At 42.5% G+C, this 11,116-nt stretch overlaps 1 protein-coding gene across 2 annotated transcripts in view; it reads right to left on the minus strand.

The window, feature by feature from the left end:
• The window catches only part of LOC105478734 (transmembrane protein 242), a 35,626-nt gene extending 26,247 nt beyond the window's left edge, over positions 1-9,379 (minus strand). The window contains exons 1-3 of one of the 2 annotated variants that reach the window (XM_011736330.3): positions 9,230-9,379; positions 8,525-8,625; positions 2,255-2,392 (exon numbers count right to left, since the gene is read on the minus strand). In XM_011736330.3, coding sequence (XP_011734632.2) covers positions 2,255-2,392; positions 8,525-8,625; positions 9,230-9,317 — 327 coding nt within the window. In that variant the 5' untranslated portion in view covers positions 9,318-9,379. The remainder of the gene's footprint in view (positions 1-2,254; positions 2,393-8,524; positions 8,626-9,229) is intronic. The other variant, XM_011736329.3, reaches the window with a different exon arrangement.
• Positions 9,380-11,116: the final 1,737 nt, after the last annotated feature.

The following is an 11,116-nucleotide window of genomic DNA, read 5'->3' on the forward strand; positions in this document are numbered from 1 at the left end:
TCACTCTCAGATGAGTGAGACCTCATCTCTACAAAAAATTTTAAAAAGTAGCCAGGCATAGTGGCATATGCACCTGCAGTCCCAGCTACTCAGGAGGCTGACGCGGAAGATCACTTGAGTCCAGGAGTTCGCAACAAGCCTGGGCAACATAGTGAGACCTCATCTCTACAAAAAATTTTTAAAAAGTACCCAGGCAGCGTGGCATATGCACCTGTGGTCCCAGCTACTCAGGAGGCTGAGGTGGGAGGGTTGCTTGAGCCCAGGAGGCTGCAGTGAGCTGAGATCGCACCATTGCACTCCACCCTGGGCGACAGAGGAAGACCCTGTCTCCAAAAAGTCAAAAATAAAAATAAAATTTAAAAACAAAGGTTAGACTAGGAGAAAAGCACCATCATCTGTCTATCAATGTATTCTGAGTGAAAAGCACCGCAATGTTTATGTTTTAAGATTAAACTAAATATAAAAAGCTCAATAATGCCTATGAGGTTGTTCCTGCAACCCTGCCAACTTGCCCCAGTTTCTTCCTCCCTGCTGAATCATTCTCATCAGCATATACACGCTGTTAATTCTCCCAATGCAAAATACAATGAGTAAAAAACTATCTCTTGATCCCATTCTTTTTCCAGCTATGACTCCATTTCCTTCCTTCACTTTGTGGCAAAACTCAAGACTCACCTAGACACACTGCCTCTGATTCTCCTCCATCCCCTTTTGAATCACTCAGACTTTACTCCACCATTTCACCAATGGTTGTCACACCGCCAAACCCAGTGAATTATCAGTCATCATCTTACGTAACTTCTCACCAGTATACAACAGTCAGTCGCTTCTCCTTGAAATGTTTTCTTCACCTAGTGTCTAAGTCACCAGGCCAAGGAGATTTCCCTCTTCAGCAGGGCACTTTCCCCTCATTCCTCAACCTCTTAACCTTAGGAGTCCCTAAGAGTTCCTTCCTCAGACCTCTTCTCTTCTCTTTCAACCTTTACTGCCTTGGTGAGTTAATCTAGTCTCATGGCTTTATATGCTGCCCATATACTGATGAGTCTCAAATTCAAATCTTCACCTTGTACTTCTCCCCTAACTCTCAACTTCTATATCTAACTGCTTACTTGCTCTCCATCTCACTATCAAACAGATGTGTCAACCTCACAAGTCACAGATCGAGCTCCTGACATTATCTCCCAATGCCTCCTCTTCTCACACTGCCCCCCACCCATCCTTCCGTTGCTCAGGCCAAAAGTCTTGATGACATCCAACTTCACTCTTTCTCACACCCCACATCCAATCAACAACAAATCTTTGCTGACTTGACCTTCAAAATATATCAAGAATCTGTTTTCATCAACTTTACCACTGCCACCTATCTCAAACTACTGCCAATTCTCACCGGTCATGAAGGGTCCGGTCCACAGAACTTTCGACCAGTTGTTTAAAAAAAAAAAGAAGGCAGTCATTCTTAATGTAATGCTCTGTAACTTGAGGTATAAATTTTACATATATACACAAACATAGACACACACACACACACACACACAAGCTTTTAGGATTTTTTCCAAAAATGTATAAATAACACATTAATAATTTAAATAATTAATTTTAAAATGCTTTAACTCTTTTACAAAGATTATATATATGATGTCAAACAGCATAGAAAGTTGCTCCAAATTAATAATTTTATTGAACAAACAGCTAATGTCAATTTATTTATTTATTCTATTTTGTTTTTGAGACAGGGTCTCACTCTATTGCCAAGGCTGAAGTGCAGTGATCTTGGCTCACTGCAGCCTCAGCCTGTGAGGCTCAGGTGATCCTCCTGCCTCAGCCTTCTGAGTAGCTGGGACTATAGGTGCATGCCACCACACCCAGCTGATTTTTTTGTAGAGACAGGATTTCATCACATTGCCCAGGCTGGTCTTGGACTTTGGAGTTCAAGTGATTTGCCTGCCACAGGCTCCCAAGGTGCTGGGGTTATAGGCGTAACCCACTGCACCTACCCTAATGTCAATTTATATAGAACATTAGCTATAAATTAGTCATTACTTAATTTATTTGAAGTTTTACCACCTTCAAAAATTTTATTTATTAGTAATAAGAAGCTGTCTAGTTATTAGTAAGAATTTAGTCACGCACTCTGTCATCATTTCCCTAGACAGTGACCAAACTACATGCAAATAAATTTGAAAACCAGGAAAATTTAGAACACAGTCAGCAGAATAAACATCTAGATACCAGTGACAAGACTGTAGTTACTTACACTGTGAACTCCTAAAGCTTTCCAGACTGCGAAGCTAATCACACCAACCCCACACCATGCATACAGTGAGCCCCAGCCCAGAGCTCGCAAGGCAAGGGAAGACCCGCTTTCCGGTAATGCAGCCGTGGCCATACTTCCCTGAAATGAGACAGAAAAGTTGAGGTAAAAACAGTCAGTGCAGAAAGAATAAGCACTCTGGGGGTGTTTGCAAATTTCTCTCTCTGCAAGCAACATGATATTAGGAAGCTAGGTTAACCCAAGTTCTAATTCTAGCTTTGCTACTTAATAATTGCATGCCTTCTCTGACTCACAAATATTTGAGTATGCAAGGCACCAGGCCTGTTAATTCTTCCAGAAAAATCCTAGACCATTTTGTCAAGATTTCTCTATCCCCCATTCATTGGCATTTTCACAGAATGACATTAAACCTAACCTGATAAGAGATAGCAAATTTTTAACATCCTGTCTTCCATCTGGAAATACATTTCCCTTTACTAGAGTCCTTTTCCTTTTTTACAATAACTTCCTTTATATTGTTCAATCTATTTCTTATTTATTTATTTTGAGTCTCACTCTGTCACCCAGACTACACTGCAGCAGCATGATCACAGCTCACTGTAGCCTCAAACTCCTCGGCTTCAGCAATCCCCCCGCCCAACCCCACCCCCTACCTCAGCCTCTAGAGTTGCCAGGACTATAGGTGTGCGCCATCACATCTGGCTAATTTTTTTTTTTTTTTCTTGTACCAACTCCTGGCCTAAAGCAATCCTCCCATCTCAGCCTGAAATGAGTTATTACTAGTTGTCTGTATCCAAAAATGAACCTTAGTGGAAACTTGATTGTTAGACATTGATCTGTCATTAAGATTTTTTCTAAATTATTTTATTAAGTTTCATTATTCACTTTAAAAAAAATCTAATCACAAGCTTTATTCTGTGGGGAAGAATGTCACATGACATTCAGATACCATGGTTCAAAATTTTCAAATGGACACTGGCTGACTTGCTATAGGAAAAGACTGACTTGCCAAAAAATAACACTGTGTTAAAGGATCTTTAGATATAGCCACATGTGCTAGCCATACATGTGTACATATGTAGATATGGCTACACTATTCCTCACTAACACATTATTTTTCTTAAATTAAAATTAAGGCATTTGTATATGGAAGTTGAAATTAACAAATCACACTGCAATTAGGGTATACAGAATCCCCAAGATGAAACAGAAAAATTATTTTCTAAATGAGAACTCTGTATTTATAATACCTCTTGTGCCTGAAGATAAGGGTGCCCCTTATCGTCTACCACTTACCAGAACCCTTGAAAAAGCAGGTGATAGCCGGGCGCGGTGGCTCACGCCTGTAATCCCAGCACTTTGGGAGGCTGAGGCGGGCGGATCACAAGGTCAGGAGATCAAGACCACGGTGAAACCCCGTCTCTACTAAAAATACAAAAAATTAGCCGGGCGCGGTTGTGGGCGCCTGTAGTCCCAGCTACTCGGGAGGCTGAGACAGGAGAATGGCGTGAACCCGGGAGGCGGAGCTTGCAGTGAGCCGAGATCGCGCCACTGCACTCCAGCCTGGGCGACAGAGCGAGACTCCGTCTCAAAAAAAAAAAAAAAAAAAAAAAAAAAAAAAAAAAAAAGAAAAAGCAGGTGATAAAATTAACCTATTATTCATGTGTGGCACTACCACGAGCAAAGCGTTCAGTTTGTCAGAAGGTCGGCGACATACTTACAAATACGGTTCACAGTTTTAGCTTTTCTTCAGCCTAATCCTGGGATGAATTTTATGTAAATCAAATGCATTTTTTTTTCTTTTTTTTTTTTTTGAGATGGAGTTTCACTCTTGCTGCCCAGACTGGAGTACAATGGTGCTCACTGTAGGCTCCGCCCCCCGGGTTCATGCCATTCTCCTGCCTCAGCCTCCTAAGTAGCTGGGACTACAGGCGCCCGGCACCTTGCCGGCTAATTTTTTGTATTTTTAATAGAGACAGGGTTTCATCGTGTTAGCCAGGATGGTCTCGATCTCCTGACCTTGTGATCTGCCCGCCTCGCCCTCCCAAAGTGCTGGGATTACAGGCGTGAGCCACTGCGCCTGGCCTTGGCTGTGTTTTCATATGTGTAATACATTTTTTAAAATATCGATTTTTATAACTTTCCAGAAGTTGTAGCTATATCAGAAAGATGAACGACTTGCCCTTTTCATCTACTCACTACATAAGTGGGTATTAAAATGACTCAGTTATTTTATGAATTTTTTTCCTGCCATAATGTTAAGATAAGCAGGGGCACCAGATATTTCAGATAAATAAACTTTGCATGTGATTATGTATTTTCTTCAGTTGTTTTAACCAAATAGACATATAATACACGTTATTTTCTCTTATGGCACCTCATTTAGTCTACCAATTATGAGACCGATGTACAAATGCAAGATATACTAGTTAACGAAAATGTTGATCTATTTTAATAGATCGACCAAAGAAGCTCAAGAGCAGATTACTTGGCCACTTTTATCTTGCACCTTCCTCTTTCTGTTGATTCAGGAAATTACAAAGAAAAATGAAAGTCCATTCAGCATCTATTATTGCTTTTCAACTCCCAGTTGTTTTGCATAAGACACAGCTAAGACGATGAAAACAGGACACTGAAAGGATAGCTATCATCCCAAAATAAAAGCAGTGTAGGCAGTCCCCAACTGACAAGTTTATCATTTTAAAGTCCTCTGGGGTTACAATTTGAATCTGTTTTAATATCTAGAATCCCAGGCTAATGGACAGAAGTCTATTTAAATAGCAATATTACTAAAAATTGTAACATTTCTTCCCTAGAAGTATCCAAAGATGGGAAGAGTACCAGGTTGGGCAAGTTGCTTAATTCATCTGTGCCTCAGTTTCCTGCCCTTTAATGGGGACCACATGTAACGGTGCTGCCTAGGGCTGTGAGGGGAGTTCAGTGAGTGAAGCCCACAGAAGAGCAGCCAGCACATGCTAAGCACTCAAATATTAGATATTATTCATGTTAGAAAAGACCTCCAGGTGGCAACTGTGAAGTACACTAAGTGACATTCTTAGACTGGTGCTTTCTCAGTATACACGCATTAAGTGCTCCAAAATCTCTGAGTTCTTCTACAAACCATTTTACCTCTGAAACAGAGTCTGGGTAAGTGGTCATACTCTAATTCCAATGTTTTCCCAGAGGGAGACAGAACCATCTAAAACAGGGGTTCTCAAACTTCCCGGTCTCAGGATCCCTTTACACTTGGGCCCTAAAGACTTTCAATTAGGTGGGTTGTATTTATCAATATTTAATATATTAGAAATTAAAATTAAGAAATTCTTAATTTGTATTAGTCATTTAAAAATAGTAAATCGTTCTAGATTAATATAAGCCTATTTTTTAGGAAAAATTACTTTTCCAAAACGAAACTGTGCAAAGAGAGACAATGTTTTACATTTTTGTTACTCTTTTATTTATTTTTTATTATTTGAGACAGTCTCGCTCTGTCACCCAGGCTGCAGTGTAGTGGCATGATCTCAGCTCACTGCAACCTCCACCTCCTGGGTTCAAGCAATTCTCGTGCCTCAGCCTCCCAAGTAGCTGGGATTACAGGTGCATGCCACCATGCCCAGCTAATTTTTGTATTTTTAGTAGAGACGGGGTTTCACCGTGTTGCCCAGGCTGGTCTCAAACTCCTGGCCTAGAGTGATCTGCCCAAAGTGCTGGGACTACAGGCGTGAACCACTGCACCTGGCCTGTTACTCCTTTAAATGTCTAGCTTAATAAAAAATAGATGAATTTTCACATCTGCTTTTGTATTCAGTCTGTTGCAAGATATTACCTTTGGTGAAAATAAACGATAAAATAAACTTTGGTAAAATCTGGCCTCACACAGATATATGGTCACATCTTTGGAAAAGGGAAGAATACTGTAATAGCTTTTCCTTCTCTGATAATACACCAAATCAAATAACTTATGAAGGATTAGTTGCAACATGGAACCTGGAGTCATAACAATAAATTTTTTTGTAATTTCTTACTAAAATCCATTAGTCTATTTTGCACTTTGAATGGACTTTAAGCCCAGGTATCATGCTCATTCAGAAGATACTGGTTATATAGATCTTTCAAGTTATATAGATTTTCAATTGTTGACACCATTTATTAAAATAATATTTTAAAAAACACATCATTAATATCACCATAAAATCTCATTGGAAAAACCATTAAATATTAAGCAACTGTTAAGCTCATGATGACAGATAAAAGTTTTCTAAAATCTAATTTTTCACTTGAAAGCTTGAATTTTATCAGTGGCAATAAATACTGACAATTGTTTGCTTGAAAAGACAAGCTCATTTTATTCATTGTTAAGATGTCTGCCAAATACCCACTTATGAATAAGCATAGTTTGTCAGTTGTTCTTTCAAGGAAAAATGATATTCTATAGGAAAAAAGTGGCTAGTTCAGCTTGCAATTCAATTGTTTTTCTAGAGAAAAAAAAATCCTACTTCAGTATAAAATAGAAATGCTTTATGTAATTCCCATTTCTTTTTTTTTTTTTTTTTCTTGTTTTCTTTTTTTTGAGATAGAGTCTCGCTCTGTCGCCCAGGCTGGAGTGCAGTGGCACTATCTCACTGCAAGCTCCACCTCCCGGGTTCACGCCATTCTCCTGCCGCAGCCTCCAGAGTAGCTGGGACTACAGGCGCCCACCACCACACCCGGCTAATTTTTTGTATTTTTGGTAGAGATGGGGTTTCACCATGTTAGCCAGGATGGTCTCGATCTCCTGACCTTGTGATCTGCCCGCCTCGGCCTCTCAAAGTGCTGGGATTACAGGTGTGAGCCACCGTGCCTGGCCTTGTATTTCTCATTTCTTTACACAGAATATTAAAAAGAGGTTTATTCGAGGGTCATGATTTAATAAAATTATTTTATTTCTTTGACAAGGGCATTTTTAAGTAAAGCTGGCTTTAAAAAATACAGGTACTTTGTAATGAAGAACACAATGACTTTCAGCACAGTTTGGTGCTACTGCCTTAGTTAGACCAAGGTATCAGCAGTTTTACTCTCCACTGCCTCTGTACCATTAGTACAAGCATCTTACTATCATTATGAAAATAGTTCTGACTTCATGGACCCAAGGATCAAGGATCAGCAGGGTTCTGTGGACCACAGTTTTAAAACTACTGTTAGACCCTGAAGGGCATTTGTGATGATTAAATCTCAGAACAACAAAATAGGATGGAAAGTTGTGAATATGTGTACATGCTCCCCCCAGCCCCAGAGAATCCCTAGTTTTTATCAGATTATTAAAATGATCAGTGAGCCAAGGATTAACATAACTTAGATTTAGAAATCAACCAAAACTCTACTGTTAAGGCACTACTCTGATTTCCACCACAAAATATATTTCTGCTCTGAAAACATTCTATAACATAGGGAGAAAATGACCCACAAGGTTCATAGCAGTGATTTAGGAAGCTCCATATAAGTATTCAGAGGGGATCCAAGCACACTTTAAATGTGGTCTCTTGCCATTATGGTATCAATAAGACTTAAGTATGACTATTAAACATAAATGTAAGTTGGAAAGGAAACTTTTTATGATGTTTTACATAACACTTTTCCTCCATAGCACACATCGAATTGTAATTACACAGTTATTTGTGTGAATATTTATTTATTTTTGAGACAGAGTCTCACTCTGTCACCCAGGCTGAAGTGCAGTGGTGCGATCTGGGCTCACTACAACCTCCGCCTCCTGGGTTCAACTGATTCTCCTGCCTCAGCCTCCCGAGCAGCTGGGACTACAGGAGTGCACCACCACGGCAGGCTACCCGGCTAATTTCTGTATTTTTAGTAGAGATGGGTTTTCGCCACGTTGGCCAGGCTGGTCTCAAACTCCTGACCTCAGGTGATCCACCCCTCTGGGCTTCCCAAAGTGCTGGGATTACTGGTGTGAGCCGCAACACCTGGCCCAAATTTAGATTTAAAGTCATGTTGTGAATAGGAAATGTACCAGACAAGCTTTCAAAGTCTTGTTCTGCTAAAATTTAAGAGAGCACATAAGCACATCTTTCTAAATGAAAATAAAGACCGTTGGTTAATTTGTACATTTCTAGAATCCATAAGGGTATACAAATTCACATCTTAAAGCAATGTGGAAAGCCATCAATATTTTCTTTACTTTTTCTATGCAAAAGCTGCTGTATATTGTAAACAATAACAATAACGATGCTATGAATGGATTTCAGTGTCACCAACCTTATTGAACCATTCAGGGCTTTTCTTTTTAGCCAATGATAATGTTGTAATAAATCCAGCTAGCATTCCCGCTGCAGCAACAGTACCAAGAAAAATTCCACCTGCCAAGAGTTTCAGGGAGGAGGGGGGATATTTCAAAAATTAAATAAAAAGAGGTTAAAAAGACGTACAAAAGTAAGTTTAAGATACTATTCGAGTTACAATCAAAATCACTTTTGAAATTCAAGAAACCATGGCTAAGCAGCTCTTGCTAACAGTAAATGCCAGTGACTGAGAAACTTGCGTGACCTCACGACCTCTGGTTCCTTGAGTCATTCCGAGTTATTATTCCCGAACGCAGAGAATAGCTTCCCTTCCCCCTCTCCCCTGGGACCACGGCGTGAAGTTTCTCACGGGGAGATAGAGACGATGGCAATCAGAAAAGGCAAGGCTCGAGAACAGCTGCAGAGGTGATGGGGAAATATGGCAGGCCCAGGAGAATAGTTGGCGGGATCTGCCCCCCGCCCCGCCCCGCCCAAGGGGAGACTCCACCCAACAAGCTACCTACCTGCCCTGGGGCCGCGAGACTCCGCGGGCTAAACTCAGGAGCAAGCCCAAGCTAAGGGCTCTCAGAGCGGGATGTGTGTGTGAATACCCGCTCCAGCGCAAGCCAGGGTCCGGGGTTAGCTCGCCCCGATGCGCGCACCTCACCACAGCACACCTTACCTTTAACCAGGAAAAGCCGGTCATCCGTGGACCCCGGAGCCTCCAGCCCAGAGGCCGGCTGCCCAGTTCCAGAGCCCGCTGTCTCCATGCTTAGGTCGCCTCTAGTGCGTCCGTCCCCAACTGGGCACGGGTGGAAGCGAGAGCGAGGCGGAGGAGAAAGGTTCCGCTGCCGCCTCCTCCTGTGCACTCCTCCTGTGCAATCTGAAGAAGGGTCCGGAGTGCGGCCGCTGTCCCTAAACCCTCCTCCCGCGCCCGGGCGGGGAAGACGTGCTGTGCCCAGCGCCGAGGGCGATGCCCTCCAAGGCCGACTCGTAGGGAGGATCACTTGATTTCTCCAAGGAGATCATTGCTGGACTTAAGTGATTACTTTGGCTGTTTGAAAGAACGCTCAGCAGTGAGGGTCGCAGATCGCCCCAGGATTCCAGGCCTCGCCTGCTGTGAGACCTTGGAGCTCATTTTCTGATCAAGCTTACACTGTGTCCAACGATTTGGCCAGCGCTAACACTCCACGATTCTAAAACGCAGGCCTTGGTCTTCTGTCTGAACTTTTCTAGGTAACTTCCTAACAGTGGTGAGGAAAGGTGTAAGTGACAGGCTTTCTTTCTGGAGGAGAGCCAGCCACCCGGCTCTGCGGTGACGGGTCCCCTCGCCACAGTGTGAGTGCTTGGCCTCCCTCGGGAAGTGGAATACTTACAGGATGACCGAATGAAGGTACCACCCCCGAGAGGAGAGCGAGGCCCGCTCCAAGGGCTTGCAGAGCTGCCGGGAACGTTGACAGCTAGCAGCTTTGGTCTTCTGCTGGGAGGCTGGTTTGCCCATTCTGTAAATGGCCATGGACAGGAGGAGGCTAGTGGTGATAGAAAATCTTTTCAGCCTCTCAGAGAACAATGACATCTTGTAAAATAAGGCGGTCTCTGCCATTTTTCCTGCCCCCCAGCACTGGAGGGCATGAGCTTCCTGAGGATGGAGATGGGACTCTATGTTCAGTTTATATCCCCCAGCTTTCAGGTATTACCTGGTTACCAACAACAAATGCATGTTGGATGGATGAATAAATGAATGCATCTGTTTTTGCATCACTGCAGTGCAGTTAATAACTCAAACCTGGGCTCGGGTCCTTAAACCGCTTCTCAGGTGTGTGAACTTGGGGTAACTTAGCCCCTCTATACCTCAGTTTCCTCACCTGTAAAATTTAAAAACTGATAGTGGGCCAGGCGCAGTGGTTCACGCCTGTAATCCTAGCACTTTGAGAGGCTGAGGCAGGTGGATCACCTGAGGTCAGAAGTTCGAGATCAGCCTGGCCAACATGGTGAAACCCCCGTTTCTACTAAAAGTACAAAAATTAGCGGGGCCTAATGGTGTGGGCCTGTAATCCCAGCTACTTGGAAGGCTGAGGCAGGAGAATCGCTTGAACCTGGGAGGGAGAGTTTGCAGTGAGTCGAGATCGAGCCATTGCACTCCAGCCTGGGTGACAAGAGCGAAACTCTGCCCTCCATCCCCAGCCTCCAAAAAAAAAAAAAAAATTGATAGTACCTAACTCAGGATTGCTATGAGAATTAAATGAAGCGACATCTATAAAGAAGTTAGCACAGTGCCTGGCACACATAAATATTCAATACATGTTACCTCTAACTATTACCACCTGTGATTCCAGTAGCTATTTTGCTGCATTGCCTATGGGGATTTTTTTTAAATGATGGATTACCGAGGTCTGCCATGGATTACTGCTCTGAAGGCCCGCAGGTGGCAGGACAGAATGTAAAAGCTCCGTGGGGGTTCTGAGGATAAAAAACTACTGCTCTGTTCAAATTTTTGTGTGGATGAGATCACACAGAATGTATGTGACCTTTGGATTTCCTGGAAACACAATGTCAGTATCTGAAAGGG

The sequence above is a fragment of the Macaca nemestrina genome, chromosome 5, assembly GCF_043159975.1.
Source record: "Macaca nemestrina isolate mMacNem1 chromosome 5, mMacNem.hap1, whole genome shotgun sequence".
In the NCBI taxonomy this organism is placed as follows: Eukaryota; Metazoa; Chordata; class Mammalia; order Primates; family Cercopithecidae; genus Macaca; species Macaca nemestrina.